Raw genomic sequence first — 16,229 nt, 5'->3', positions numbered from 1 at the left:
GAGTCATCACTAAGACCGCCTACTAATGGTCCCTCTTATTTTTTTTTGGTGTGTGTGTGTGCCGCGCGGCCTATTCAAAATACCGCGCATGCACGGTTTCCGCATTGTAAAGCTGGCGAGCCGGCTGCGCGGGAGGTCCCAAGAGTTGCATGGCTGCGCAGCTTAAAGGGAGCATTGCCGCCTACTTCCACCTCCGTAACACCGCCCGACTCTGCCTCTGCCTCAGCTCGCTGCAGCCCTACAACCCACCGAGATATCTGCGCTCCTCCAATTCTGGCCTCTTCCGCATCCCTGATTTTAATCACTTCACTATTGGCTGCCGTGCCTTCAGCTGCCAAGGCCCTAAGCTCTGGAATTCCCTCCCTAAACCTCTCCGCCTCTCTCTCCTCCTTTAAGATGCTCCTTAAAACCTACCTCTTTGAGCAAGCCTTTGCCCTAATATCTCCTTATGTGGCTCGGTGTCAAATTTTGCTTGATAATCGCTCCTGTGCAGCACCTTGGGACGTTTTGCTACATTAAAGGCGCTACATAAATGCAAGTTGTTGTTGTTGTAAGCAGCATGTCAGCAGATAAGCAGTACATAGTTCAGCCACAATCAGCAAGCATCAACATGGTATTGGACTAGCAATCCAGAGGTCATGGGCTCAAATCAGACCACTACAAGTTGTGACACTGAATTCAGTACATTTGGTAATTTGTGGGCTAACACCAGTAAAATATCCCCCAAAAAACTGCTGGATTGTCGTAAAAACCCAACTGGTTCAATTAAGGTCTTTTAGCAAAGGAAACCAGCCCTCCCTACCAGGCTTGGCCTACACATGGCAATACATGGTTGGCATGTAATGCCCTCTGAAGTGGCCCCTAACAGCTTCTTAGGGCATCTTGGGATGGGCAATAATTGCAGCCTTGCCCTGGCAAAGCCTTTCAAAACACATGCCCACTCCAAAATGGCCTGCAGGAAAACACAGGGCTTTCTAACGACATCAGACAGGGGATTGACAGGGTAGATGCTGAGAGGTTGTTTCCCCTGGCTGGAGTGTCTAGAACTAAGGGGCATAGTCTCAGGGTAAGGGATCGGCCATTTAAGACCGAGATGAGGATGAATTTCTTCACTCAGAGGGTTGTGGATATTTGGAATTCTCTGCCCCAGAGGGCTGTGAATGCTGAGTCTTTGAGTATATTCAAGGCTGAGATAGATAGATTTTTGGACTCTAGGGGAATCAAGGGATATGAAGATCGGGCAGGAAAGTGGATTTGAGGTCGATGATCAGCCATGATCTTATTGAATGGCGGGGCAGGCTCGAGGGGCCGTATGACCTACTCCTCTTATTTCTTATGTTCTTATGTAACATCTTCTGTACACCTTATGTAACATCTTCTGTCTGATAGATTTCTAGACACAAAAGGCATCAAGGGGTATGGGGAGAGAGCGGGAATATGGTATTGAGCTAGAGGATCAGCCATGATCATATTGAATGGCGGAGCAGGCTCGAAGAGCCGACTGGCCTACTCCTGCTCCTATTTTTCTATGTTTCTATGTACCTTGAACCATGTTAATGCACGTCAGTTATTTCACGCACTTACCACAAGTATTTTTTCTTCTTCTTGCAGGCGTCTCCTGGGCATCTTAACTAAAAAGGACGTACTAAGGCACATGGCTCAAATGGCAAATCAGGACCCCGAGTCGATCATGTTCAATTGACCCCCTGCGAGCTCGTAGCGCCAGCCTCGCCCACCTCTGGTTTCAAAAGGTAATGGACAGTAGGTGCGGCTGAAGTCCCAGGGTGTGGTGGCCTTTGAGTGAACTGAATTCCGATCAGTGGATCAACAACACTTTTGACTCAAAAGCAGACTTGCTGAAGAGATGAGCAATCAGGACTAGAGATGAGGACTGACCCATGTGAGCGGCAGCCCATTGCGTTCTTTCAGAAGAGTGAAGGAAGAAGCCAAAACCCCCGACTCTTTTAGAAAGTCTGACGGCGGGGTAGATGATGCATCTTAAATTAACAGCTCAACTGCCCAGCTTTGTCTAAGAAATGCACCCACTAGGGGTAAAATAATAGAGATTAATAAATACATTGCATGTCGATATTGGTCAGCGATGTACCACACTACAGGCCACTAGCTAAGAACTACCCCACTAGGCAGAATAGTGAAAAGTTCCCAAGACTTTTTGGATTCATGGCGAATGCACAATGTATCAGTGTTAAAGACTTTACATTAATTTCCTTACTTACCCATGAGTTCACAAGCAGTCTGGTGAGGGTACCTGGTTAGCATTAACTTGTGGTCACGTCAACATGTTACATAGAATGTACAGCACAGAAACTGGCCACTCAGCCCAACTGATCCATGCTGGTGTTAATGCTCCACATCAGCCTCCTCCCACCTTACTTCATCTCACCCCTATCAACATCTCCTTCTATTCCTTTCTCCCTCATGTGTTTATCTAGCTTCCCCTTAGATGCATCTCTGCTATTCAGCTCAACCGCTGCATGCAAACAAATACAAGCCTAGTCTATGCAACCAGAATATACCCCTTTTAGCCCCGGTATCATTCTGGTGAATCTGCGCTGCACCCCCTCCAAGGCCAATATATCCTTCCTGAGGTGCGGTGCCCAGAACTGAACACAGTACTCCAGATGTGGTCTAACCAGAGCTTTATACAACTGTAGCATTACTTCCACCCCTTTGTATTCCAGCCCCCCTTGAGATAAAGGCCAACATTTCATTACACTTTTAAATTATGTGTTGAAATGTGTAGACCGTTTTGGAGGGAATGAGTTGAACTGTGCTGAGATCCTGCGGGGCGAATTCTTCAGCGTGCCAAGCGGTATGTTTTACGATCTAGCGCTGTTGGCGCAGAACTCCGCACAACCAGTCGCGCACCTCGAGGATTTGGGGCGGTGCGGGGGGTGTTGGCTGCGGCCCACAGGGTTTTCCGTCCATTCACAACATATGGATGGAAAATCGTGTGGAATGCAATCATGGGCGCCGCCCTCGTGGTGCAAAGCTCTGCGACAGCCACTCTGGAACGTAAAATTGACCCCTCATTGTAAACGTGCGGACGAAGGATGTGTTCATAATTTCACTACACGAAAACGCGCCTACTGTTGTAGAAGGTTTATCGCTGAGGTATGTTTCATGACAGTCATATTGTGAAGCCTGCTTAATTTGGATACGATCAAAATCTACCAAATCCATGATTAAACCATTGCTCTGCACAGCGATGTATCACATGCCTGAATTTATATAAAACCATTTCCCTTTACTGATCAAAGATCATCAGTTCAGGTCAGCGTGGTGACACAGTTGAGGGGGGCGGGGGTTAATTCATAATGCCGATGCTGAGTTTCGCCTAGAAGATACACGTACCGGGGAAATTGCACTCGCTACCCCACAATTTCACAAAGATGGCAATCTGGACGCCCTCCATTTCCCCACTATCTTCTCCTGGTGCACCAGGCTCCCCAGCATAAATTCAAAATTGGCCTCAGTGTATCGGATTACGGCAGTGGAGCTCCTAGTGACTGGTGCCCTCCCTATCTCTGTAACCTCCTCCAACCCTCCAACCCTCCGAGACTATAAAAATGTAATAGCAGAGCACTTGGAAAACAGTGACAGGATCGGACAAAGTCAACATGGATTTACAAAAGGTAAATCGTGCTTGACTAATCTACTGGAATTTTTTGAGGATGTAACTGGTAGAATAGATAAGGGAGAACCAGTGGATGTGGTGTATTTGGACTTTCAGAAGGCTTTTGATAAGGTCCCGCATAAGAGATTATCATGTAAAGTTAAAGCACATGGGATTGGGGGTAAGGTACTGACTTGGATAGAGAACTGGTTGGCAGACAGGAAGCAAAGAGTTGGAATAAACAGGTCATTTCTAACAGAACTAGACAGACTAGATGCAGGAAGGATGTTCCCGATGGCAGGGGAGTCCAGAACCAGGGGTCACAGTCTAAAGATAAGGGGTAAGCCATTTAGGACTGAGATGAGGAGCAATTTCTTCACCCAGAGAGTGGTGAACCTGTGGAATTCTCTACCACAGAAGGCAGTTGAGGCCAATTTATTAAATATATTCAAGAAGGAGTTAGATATATTTCTTAAGGCTAAAGGGATCAAGGGATATGGGGAGAAAGCAGGGACAGGGTACTGAATTTGGATGATCAGCCATGATCTCATTAAATGGCGGAGCAGGCTCGAGGGGACGAATGGCCTACTCCTGCTCCTATCTTCTATGTTTCTGCACTCCTCCAATTCTGGCCTGTTGCTCATCCCTGATTTTCATCGCTCCACCATTAGCAGCCGTGCCTTCAGCTGCTTAGGCCCTAAGTTCTGGAATTCCCTCCCTAAACCTCTCCACCTCTCTACCTTTCTCTCCCTTTAAGGCACTCATTAAAACCTACTTCTTTGACCAAGCTTTTTGGTGACTGGTCCCAATATCTCCTTATGTGGTTCAGCATCATATTTTTGTCCGTTAGCACTTCTGTGAAGCACCTTGGGACATTTTACTACATTAAAGGCGCTATATAAATGTAAGTTTTTGTTGTGGTGGGGGGGATACCAATAAAAATGGAGCATGTAAATTTCAAATGTAGTTTCAGTGTGTGAAGCTGTGCTAGACTAAGGAGTCAAAAATTGTTCTTAGTGCAATAATATGGGGCACTGGAACACCCTGAAGTTTACGTTGTGATGTTGGAAATTCCTCTGTAGGCCAGACGATTCCCTTATTGTAAAAGAGCTATGGACCTTATCCAACGGTGAAGAGCTAACAAGGCAAAGTTTAAAAAAAGATCTTTGGGTGCTGTATTAAATAACAATTAATCTTAGGACTCTATTTTAATATGTTGCTGGGAAAGCAAGTAAAATTGCACAAAATTGTGATAAGTAAGTTTCCGTGCTGAAATTTGTTCCGTCAAGAACTTTACCAATGATATACTTCACTGTTAAGATTAAGCTGAACTAGCCAGTACTCAGTGGCTTGTGAACTACATTGTGTTAATGTTAGTGTATGAGCCCATGGTATCTTCTTATCAAATTCCTTTCTCTTGTGTTGAACCATTGATTTTAAAACTGTTTAATACCTCCGTTAAAGTGGCGGAGAAAGGAATTCGAACAAACAGCGAAATATTCACGCAGCGTCATCTCAAGGTCAATGTCTTGATAGGTGTCCTTCAAAAAAACATTGTGGGAGTGAAACAAAAATCGGGCGGGCTACCGATTTGTATCGCCTGTTGTGCCCCGCCGTCCCTGGACGGATTTCAGTCCCTTGACTTTTCAGTACTGTTCACTTTTAGTAAGGTTAGGTGTAGGTCTCTGCTGTATTATTGTTCAAAACACGATCGCTGATTAAATGTAAGGGGGGAAAAATACTTTTTCGGGGCGCTAAAAATAGCACCCCGGTGAAGTTAGCGTCCCAATTTTTCCCCCAAGGATTTCATTCAACTTGCTTCAAAGCTTAACTGAGATGAAATTAGGATCAACTGTGTTCTGTTTCATAAAAAATTTGATGGGACATTTGAAGATGTGAATGATTGAATATTATACTGTGCTATTTATCTGCTTATGGATATATTTATTTTCACTTTACAGACCAAGGCCAATGGATTCTCAGCTGCTAGTGTAGACATAAAAAGAACTGCATACCAAGCACTAATATAGAATTTTTTTTAATGCAGGACGTCATTTTGAGCTTAAAGCAAGGTGAAACAACCCCAGTTTAAAATTGACAGGCCAGAGTTGGAGGATCGCAGAGTTCCCGGAGGATTGTAGGGCTGCAGGAGGTTGTCAGCCCTGGTTCAGTGGGTAGCCTCTGAATCCGAAGGCTGTGGGATCTAGCCCCAATCCAGAGACTTGAGCACATAACCTAGGCTGACCCTGCAGTGCAGTACTGAGAGAGTGCTGCACTGTCAGAGGTGCCGCCTTTTGGGTGAGACTTTAAACCGGGCCCTGTTTGCCCAATAGATGTAAAAGATCCCATGGTACTATTCTCCGGTGTCCTGGCCAATATTTATACCTCAACCAATATCACTAAAATAGATTATCTGGTCATTATCACATTGCTGCTTGTGGGACCTTGCTGTGCGCAAATTGGCTACTGCGTTTCCGACATTACAACAGTGACTACACTTCAAAAAGTACTTCATTGGCTGTACAGCGCTTTGGGACATCCTGAGGTCATGAAAGATGCTATATAGATGCGAGACAGAGAGGTCAGATAAACAAAAAATAAGCTGGCTGTGACCAGGGATGAATGTGCCCCAGTGCAGGGCATCTTGGTGTATATGATCAAATGCACCTGCCCCATACCGCCCTCTGCCGCTGACCCTGTCAAAGGTCGCGGGGTCAGGGAAGATCCCATTATTTCTCATTGTCCGATGCTTTCACCAGGAGGGGAACATCTGGGGTGCCCGCCATTGTGGCAAGGCCAGAGGTTCTGGCAGAGTTGGCACAACCAGGTGGAAGTGTCAGGTTCCCCTCCCTGGAAATGGGAGAGTTGGGCCTGCTTTAGTTCCAAATCTTCAGGGGTTGGGACCGTGATTGGACCCTGGACCCTCAGGTGATTCCCACATCCACCACTGAGTCGGCCATTACATCCGACTTCATAAGAACATAAGAAGTAGGAGCAGGAGTAGGCCATACAGCCCCTCGGGCCTGCTCCGCCATTCAATAGGATCATGGCTGATCCGAATCTAGACTCACGTCCACTTCCCTGCCCTCTCCCCGTAACCCCTAATTCCCTTATCTGCTAGGAAACTGTCTATCTCCGTTTTAAATTTATTTAATGTCGCAGCTTCCACAGCTCTCTGAGGTAGCAAATTCCATAGATTTACTACCCTCTGAGTGAAGAAGTTTCTCCTCATCAGTTTTGAAAGGGCAGCCCCTTATTCTAAGATTATGCCCCCTAGTTCTAGTCTCACCCATCAGTGGAAACATCCTCACCGCATCCACCCGATCAAGCCCCCTCACAATCTTATATGTTTCGATAAGATCGCCTCTCATTCTTCTGAACTCCAATGAGTAGAGGCCCAACCTACTCAACCTTTCCTCATACGTCAACCCCCTCATCTCTGGAATCAACCGAATGAACCTTCTCTGAACCTTCATTAAGCACACACCTGTACCGACCACACGCTAGCTTGTGAGGTCGTGGGAACTTCCAACATAGGGCGTCCCTATCTCAGCCCCACTTATGACCATGGTCTTGTAAGGGACAGGCAGAAGTTCCATCTCATGAGACCATCACGAAAACTTGGGGGCGAAGCTGGCACCCAGCGTATCTGGGTTCTGCCCTTAAGCTTCTGGTTGTTCTGGCAGAATCCCGCCAGATTTCCGGCAGAACAGTCATGGATTTTTAGGGGACTGTACGTTTTGAAAATCCAAGTGTTGAACTGTGACAAGAGAGCGTGTGCTGAATTTTATCTGGTAGCAAAGAAGTGTTACGATAGACGGAGCTGCCCATATTTCACCTAGAATCATATTTAGAGAATACAGCGAAGTGACTGATGGTTTTAATTGCATGTCAGGTGACTATAAAATGTCAGACCACTACTGCAATTACGCCAGCGGAAGACCCAAGGCTCAATGGAGAGTTCCAGTTCCAATTAATTCTCGCGATGTGGCCCTCACTGGGATAGGTCAGCATTTATTGGCCATCCCTAGTTACCCTGAGAAGATGATGGTGGACCTTCTTACTGAACCACTGTGTGGCTTGCTAGGCCACTTCAGAGGGCAGTTAAGAGTTAACCATGTTGGTGTGGGACTGGAGTCAAGCATAGGCCAGACCAGGTAGGGACGGCAGGTTTCCTTCCCTAAAGGACATTAGTGAACCAGTTGGGTTTTATTTGAACACATCACTGCTAATGGCCTTGAATCAGAGCCAAAAAAGTCAAAGTTGATTGAAATATGAAGTCCGCCCCCCCCCCCCCCACCCAAAGAAAAGGAAATCTTGAGATGATCCTGGGGATGTCAAACTATCTCATAAAACTTGTTGCATGACATATGTTGATAATGAAATCTCTACAAAATCTAATGAAAAAGAGAAGTACATTTTACCACCCTATTTTAGCAACCTCCTCCAGCCCTACAACCCTTTGAGATTTCTCCATTCCTCCAATTCTGGCCTCTTCTGCATCTCTGACTTCCTTCGTGGGACCGTACCTCCGGCTCTCTATGCCCCAAGCTCTGGACTTTCCTCTCTAAACCTCTCCGTTTCTCTCTCTCCTCCTTTAAGGGGCTCCTTAAAACCTACCTCTTTGACCAAGCTTTTGGTCACCTGTCCTAATGTCTCCTCCTTTGGCTCGGTGTCAATTTTTGTCTGATTTTGCCCCTGTGAAGCGATGGTTTACTATGTTAAAGGGGCTATATAATTGTAAGTTTTGTTGTTGTTGTAGATGGAATGCCAAACATTAAAGAACTTTTGAGGAAACAAACTATCTGATCACAAAATCTCCAGGACCACAGTTGCAGTATTTTGCTAGATGAGATCACATGACGAGATACATTTCCGGGTTGGGTTAAGTGTCCAGGTTCCTTCGAAATGGCAAAAACCTGTGGCTATCACTTCACTCGCACTGACTGAAGCACAAAGGGGTTACATGCAAATGGAGACAGAGATGTTAGCTGTTGTAAAAGGTTTGGGAAAGTTGCAGCATGTATATGGCTATCGGGTCAAAAGTAAAACTGACCACAGGCTGGCTGAGATCATGGTGGGTAGCAATCTCGCCTATTTTGATATGATACAGTAGGCTGGGTTTGCTGAGTCCTTGCCCATAGTCAGATACTTTATGTGCCACAAGTACACATCAGAAAATCACAGGCCCATTCTGATCTCCACTCATAGCATTCAAGGTATTTCATTTTGGACAAGGATTTGGAAAATCCACCCTAATGATTTTCTTTACAGTGTCATAAGGAGTGTGTAATATATTTACAGTTGTATATTTGATACTGTATCTGTAGTCATTCCCAAGAGTGTTCAATCATTTCCATTTAACAGGAAAAAGTGCTCAATCAAAATACCTGAAAGAAATGCAGAGTAATTGGGCATTAAACGGACGCAAAGCACACCTGGCGTTGCTCCCACTGCCAAATTCGTGGGGCCGATTTTTTTAGGCATCTGAAAAAGGTGTTGGGGCTTTGACTATGTAAATGAAAGGTCTAATGCTTGTTAAAGAACCCCTTTTGACAAATTGGTTTCCTCATGAACAGATTAAGGATTGGGTCTGCTCCACTCAGGATTCTTCAGCGGCTCTCACGACTGCCAACCAAAGGCAAGTTTTTGGAATTCATTTTTTCAAAAACACCTTCCTATGGAGCCAGGAGGAGCAGGAGTGCTCCCTTAACTCCACAGGAGTCAGAATCGCCACTCCCGCCCATAGCCCGCTCCAACCCTCCTTCCTGGGGTTTACCCGAGAGCCACTGCCAGGCAGGCAGCCTGAACTTGACGTTTCTTGTCTCCACAGACAGCTTGCCCCGAGTATGCAGATGAGGCCCAAGAACCAATTTCTAGTGATCCTCGGGCCTTTTGCTTCAGGATCGCGCGTTGCCTCTGCCTGGGGCTAATTTCTATCCCGTTGAGTTTAGAGTATGTACGTCAATGAACATTCAAGTAAAGGAGGGAGATGCAATTGAGCAGCCTGTATTCTCTGTGATGGATTCGTTTTATCTGACTCTAGATTGATTAGTTACCCTTGTCAATAGTGTTGGGTACGTCCTGTTGTGAGGCCAAGAGCAATCAGCTTGTGTGTGTGGCTCACTGAAACCTGAAAACCTCACAACATTCCAAGTAAAACATGGTATTGTGTTGAGTTAAACAAATGTTGCCTAGTTGGCAGTGATAAAGATTCAGTAATATATTGGCCATGCTTTGAATCAGATTGGGTAAAAGACAGATGTCTAATTTTCAATGTTTACAGCAGCCTTGTAAATTAAGGTACAATATTTGCAATTACCTTATAATTATTTGACTATCTCATGCGTAACAGGACTGCTACTTGTAGTTGTGAGTAAAATGAACATGATTAATCTAATATTGATCCAGCAAATGCTTTCAGCTGTGCAGGCTCACAGCTCATTGACTGTATCATTACTGCTCTAGACAGAACACATCTTTCTAAACCAATTAGCACAGGAAAACCCCAAGTTAATTGGTGTGACCTTTCATTTCACGTGTGATGAAAAGGTTCAGCTATTATTTCAACAGAAGTCTGATTATCTCAGGCTTCTTTTGATAGTTCTGACGAAAGGTCTTCGACCTGAAACGATGACTCTGTTTCCCTCTCCACAGATACTGCCTGGCCTGCTGAGTTTTTCCAGCATTTTCTGTTGTTATTTTGGATTTCCAGCATCCGCAGTATTTTGCTATTGTGTTCTTTTGATAGTTCATGCTCATTGCATACTCGATCATGTCTGGTCTGAGAGTGCTAAACAAAGTATGGTAGTATTGATAGAAGGAAACAATGTGGCTAAAGATCTTCACACTTGGGGACATGTGCGATAGTCTTGATGCGTGCCTCAAGGGATCAAACAATCTCTGTGCTTGTACAAGTGATCACTGGACATAATCTTTTCATATATCAAGAGATTCGGGGGGCGAAATTCGGCTCATTTGCGCCTGCCATTAGCGCCTCAGGGGCACAAAGGGGTTATCGTCGGTTGGGGGGGGGGAGCAAAAAATGCGCCTTTGATGAGGACAGCACATTATTTTCATCTGGTAAGAGGCACAGAAAAAATGGGACTCAATACAAGAACCTATTAATTAAGCCAAATCTGATGGTTTAAGTTGTCACCAAGTGAAATTTGCATTTGTGTAGCTGTTCTACATGCACTGTTACAAATTTTAAATCTGCTTTAGATATTCTCTTGTGCTAGTGTCATTGGTCTCTCCTCTAAACAGACCTGTGTCCCTCATAATCAGGAGCTTACTTTTGTTACCTAATATCTATGGGTCTGGAGTCACATATAGTAGTCCAGACCGGGTAAGGACGGCAGGTTTCCTTCTCTAAAAGACATTAGTGAACCAGTTGGGTTTTTATGACAAAACAACAACTTCACGGTCATTTTTACTGAAACCAGTTTTTTGTTTCCAGATTTTTTTTCTTAAACTGAATTGAAATTCTCAAACTGCCATGGTGGGCTTTGAACTAACGTTCTCTGAAACATAACCACTACACTAACGTTACAACTTTAACATCAAGCTATTGAAAATGTTGATATATGTTATCACACCACAAAATGTCTACATTAAAGTATTAGAAGCAACTATTGGATCTGTTGGAAACGATAAAGAGATCCATTTTCGTATATGTTAAGTATGATGAGCACTTTTTTAAGAGGAAGAATTTCAGCATGGGTTTTATCATGTCTATTAGTGCGTGTGCGTTTGTGTGTGTGAGAATTTGTGTTGACCTGATCACACATTATTGTATCTGATTAATATATTGCCCCTATGTAGTGTGGCTTCCATTGTTCTAAATGAGCATTGAATGCTCAAGATAGGGCAAATTCATTGGGAAATGGTTAAGAATAATTCAATGGATTTATGATATGAAGTTTGGTCCTGATAAATAGAGCACTGAAACTTTGTTAAATGCCAATGTATAATGCTAACTTGACCATTTCATTACATAGCCTATGGTGAAAATGCCCTGGATTCATAAGGTGAACAAACTTATCTCAAACGTCCACATATAGTTGGTACAAAACTCATAGACCGGTGTTAAAACTGGCAATTAAAAATTCCTGACGGAAGCATTTCTTTATTGTTGAAAGAGTATCAAATTTAATTTTGCTTTTAAAATGAAATTTAAACCAGCAAGATATAATTCTAGATTCTTAGAATTAGCACGTGCAGTGGTGTTTTTTGGACCAAAGTTCAGGATAGAATTCAAATGTTCCATCATGTTTCTGGTCATTTCACTTGATAAGTTCCCCAACTGAGAATGGGAACGGAATGTTCAGTGTAGAGGAGATTTCGTGGGGGTGAAGTCTGTTTTGTGCATTAGCGCAAAACGAATGATAATGAATCGTGGCCCATTTTTCTCCCTGCCTGATATTAAGCAACACCCTTGATTTTAAAATTCTCATCCTTGTTTTCAAATCCCTCCATGGCCTCTCCCCTCTCCTATCTCTGTGACCACCTCCAGCCTATAACCTTCCGAGATATCTGTGCTCCTCCAATTCTGGCCTCTTGCACCCCCCCGATTTTAATCGCTCCACCATTGGCGGCCGTGCCTTCAGCTGCCTTGGTCCTAAGCTCTGGAGTTCCCTCCCTAAACCTCTCTGCCACTCCTACTCCTTTAAGCTCCTTAAAACCTACCTCTTTGACCAAGCTTTTGGTCATCTGCCCTAATTTCTCCTTATGTGCCTCGGTGACAAATTTTGTTTGATAACGCTCCTGTGAAGCGCCTTGGGACGCTTTACTATGTTAAATGCAAGTTGTTGTTCTTCTTCTTCCCTGTTGACTTCAATGGAGAAGAAATCTGACTCCCGATCCACTATCACCTGTTTTGTGCCACCACCCAAGACTGATTCCACCCCGTACATTTAAAACAATTTTGCAAACTTTGTTTGCCATTATGTCACATTGATTTTTGACATTGAGTGATATTGGCACAGGTCAAAATCTAGGAAGCTGTTACCAAAGCCCTAAGCAATGATGGGTCAGTGGAGATAGAGCTCATGAAGAGTGCAGGTGGGACAATAAGAATGGCGGATTTGGCTGATTCAAGTTGGATCATTCTGCAGCCAAGAGTATCTTCTCTTGTGATTCTTCAAAAGATCAAGAGATTCTCACAGATAATTAACTAGACTCTCGTAGTAAATCGGTAAGACTAAGGTGTACATGGGCCATGTTGTCATCCATGCTTAAAGTACAACATTGCTTCCAATCCTGATAGGTTAATAAATTCCTGCCTATTACAAATACGGCTGAATCCAGGGATACTAATGAAACAGGCTGGCTTTATTTCTTGTTTACTTGTTATAAAGCGCACAGACCCTGTTTTTAACGTATAATAGATCCATCATGAAAGAAACATGTTTGAAATTAATGCAATTAAAAAAAAACTGGGCTTGTTTTGAGTTATTAACCTGTGCAGGAAACTCTCTGGTATCCGGCACCGACGGGACCAGCGTGTTGCTGGTTGATTAAAAATTCCGGATGACGGAGAGGGTTATCTACCGAGGCTATTTTTAACAAACAAAGAGTCAGACTCCTGTTATTGAGGTGTTCGGACTTCTGACAGCGCCAAGAAGCCGAGTAGTGGCAGTTTGGAGAACTACCCCCACTGACTAACTTGGCCACCGCGGGAGACTCGGACTCGGCAACATTTCCGGTTATTGAGGTGTTTTCGGTGTATGAATTTTGCCGGTTAATAGAGAATTCCGGATATTTAGGTGCCGTTTAAACGAGAGTTTCCTGTATGTTGAAAGGAATTGCAGGCCAACAGTAGCTTGAAGGGCAGTAGAAATCTGGAATTATTTTCCCCAAAAGCCTGTGGATGCTGGGACAGTTGGAGCTTTCAAGACTGAGATCGATTTTTGTTGGGTAAGAGTGTCAAAGGATATGGAGCAAAGGTGGGTAAGTGGGGTTGAGGTAAGGATCAGCCAAGACTGAATGGCAGAGCAAGCTCGAGGGACTGAATGGCCCACTCCTGTTCCTAATGTAACAGGCTCGAGGGACTGAATGGCCCACTCCTGTTCCTAATGTAACAGGCTCGAGGGACTGAATGGCCCACTCCTGTTCCTAATGTAACAGGCTCGAGGGACTGAATGGCCTACTCCTGTTCCTAATGTAACAGGCTCGAGGGACTGAATGGCCTACTCCTGTTCCTAATGTAACAGGCTCGAGGGACTGAATGGCCCACTCCTGTTCCTAATGTAACAGGCTCGAGGGACTGAATGACCCACTCCTGTTCCTAATGTAACAGGCTCGAGGGACTGAATGGCCTACTCCTGTTTCTAATGTAACAGGCTCGAGGGACTGAATGGCCTACTCCTGTTCCTAATGTAACAGGCTCGAGGGACTGAATGGCCTACTCCTGTTCCTAATGTAACAGGCTCGAGGGACTGAATGACCTACTCCTGTTCCTAATGTAACAGGCTCGAGGGACTGAATGGCCTACTCCTGTTCCTAATGTAACAGGCTCGAGGGACTGAATGGCCTACTCCTGTTCCTAATGTAACAGGCTCGAGGGACTGAATGGCCTACTCCTGTTTCTAATGTAACAGGCTCGAGGGACTGAATGGCCTACTCCTGTTCCTAATGTAACAGGCTCGAGGGACTGAATGGCCTACTCCTGTTTCTAATGTAACAGGCTCGAGGGACTGAATGGCCTACCCCTGTTCCTAATGTAACAGGCTCGAGGGACTGAATGGCCTACTCCTGTTTCTAATGTAACAGGCTCAAGGGACTGAATGGCCTACTCCTGTTCCTAATGTAACAGGCTCGAGGGACTGAATGGCCTCCTCCTGTTCCTAATGTAACAGGCTCGAGGGACTGAATGGCCTACTCCTGTTCCTAATGTAACAGGCTCGAGGGACTGAATGGCCTACTCCTGTTTCTAATGTAACAGGCTCGAGGGACTGAATGGCCTACTCCTGTTCCTAATGTAACAGGCTCGAGGGACTGAATGGCCTACTCCTGTTTCTAATGTAACAGGCTCGAGGGACTGAATGGCCTACCCCTGTTCCTAATGTAACAGGCTCGAGGGACTGAATGGCCTACTCCTGTTTCTAATGTAACAGGCTCAAGGGACTGAATGGCCTACTCCTGTTCCTAATGTAACAGGCTCGAGGGACTGAATGGCCTCCTCCTGTTCCTAATGTAACAGGCTCGAGGGACTGAATGGCCTACTCCTGTTCCTAATGTAACAGGCTCGAGGGACTGAATGGCCTCCTGTTCCTAATGTAACAGGCTCGAGGGACTGAATGGCCTCCTCCTGTTCCTAATGTAACAGGCTCGAGGGACTGAATGGCCTACTCCTGTTCCTAATGTAACAGGCTCGAGGGACTGAATGGCCTCCTCCTGTTCCTAATGTAACAAGCTCGAGGGACTGAATGGCCTACTCCTGTTCCTAATGTAACAGGCTCGAGGGACTGAATGGCCTCCTCCTGTTCCTACGATGTATACCGTGTGTTGCCACGTGTTTCTTTTCTTGTGTATGTAAATGATTCTCACTATCTAAGCGCTTCTGTATGAACCCTTAATAAGTGGATAGTAAGTCTGGAAGTGTAAGCTGAGCCAGTGATTACTAAAGCAAAATTGCTCTAGCCTGTAAAATGAATAAATAAACTGGAAAGCAGATTATTTTTAAGAAGGTGTATTATTTTGACTTGTCACTGTGGATCGATGTGCTACTCTAAGTCCGAGGTTTTGGAGAATAGATTATGGCCTAGAAATTGGTTAAGTCCTGAAAATGGGTATGGGTATAGCGATGCTGCCTATTAATTTAAATGACAGTAGCGGCAGCCCAGCACTAAACACACTGTTGAGTGGCTGCACGACTCAGCAGGGGGCCCATGTTCGTGCGAGGCTAGTACCAATTAAAGCTAGCCTGCACTTCTTAAAGCCAGCCTGCACCTCTTAAAGAGGAGGTGCATTCTGGCTGCAGCAGATACTGGAAGTTGTTGTAGAGGAGTGTGTGACTTATAGGAAGAGTGAAGACGGTGCAACATGGCAGAGAGAGGGCTCCCAGATTTTCTGATGCAGCACTCGAGGCCCTGGTGCAGGAGGTGGAAAGGAGGATGATGTCCTCTATCTACAGGGGGTCAGGAGGCCCTCCAGACACACATTGAGAAGGGAATGGGAGCTGATAGCTGTCGCTGTCAAAGCAAGCAGTGTAGCCCCAAGGAACTGGATGCAGTGCATTAAGAAGTTTAATGACCTCACACGAGTGCTCAAGATCAGTGAATTCACCTTCAAATGCCATATCCCATTATCTGCACCACTAGCCTCACACACTGCTCAATGCAGGGAATGGTAACATAGTGGTAATGTCACTGGACCAGTAATCCAGAGGCCGGGACTAATGATCCAGAGATGAGAGTTCAAATCCCACCACGGCAGCTGGGGAATTTAAATTCAGTTAATTAAATAAATCTGGAATAAAAAGCTAGTATCAGTAATGGTAACCATGAAACTATCGGATTGTCGTAAAAACCCATCTGGTTCACTAATGTCCTGTAGGAAAGGAAATCTGCCGTCCTTATATGATCTGGCC

General features: G+C 44.9%; 1 protein-coding gene across 1 annotated transcript in view; it reads left to right on the top strand.

The window, feature by feature from the left end:
* The window catches only part of LOC147107382 (H(+)/Cl(-) exchange transporter 4), a 109,676-nt gene extending 94,360 nt beyond the window's left edge, over window positions 1–15,316 (top strand). The window contains exon 12 of the mRNA XM_086006370.1: window positions 1,612–15,316. Within this exon, the coding sequence (XP_085862496.1) occupies window positions 1,612–1,702 (91 nt within the window). The 3' untranslated portion in view covers window positions 1,703–15,316. The remainder of the gene's footprint in view (window positions 1–1,611) is intronic.
* The last annotated feature ends 913 nt before the right edge of the window (window positions 15,317–16,229 follow it).

Source organism: Somniosus microcephalus, chromosome 14, assembly GCF_052327205.1.
Source record: "Somniosus microcephalus isolate GS21.2 chromosome 14, FLI_Smic_1.0, whole genome shotgun sequence".
In the NCBI taxonomy this organism is placed as follows: Eukaryota; Metazoa; Chordata; class Chondrichthyes; order Squaliformes; family Somniosidae; genus Somniosus; species Somniosus microcephalus.
This window is presented reverse-complemented; position numbering and strand designations above follow the sequence as displayed.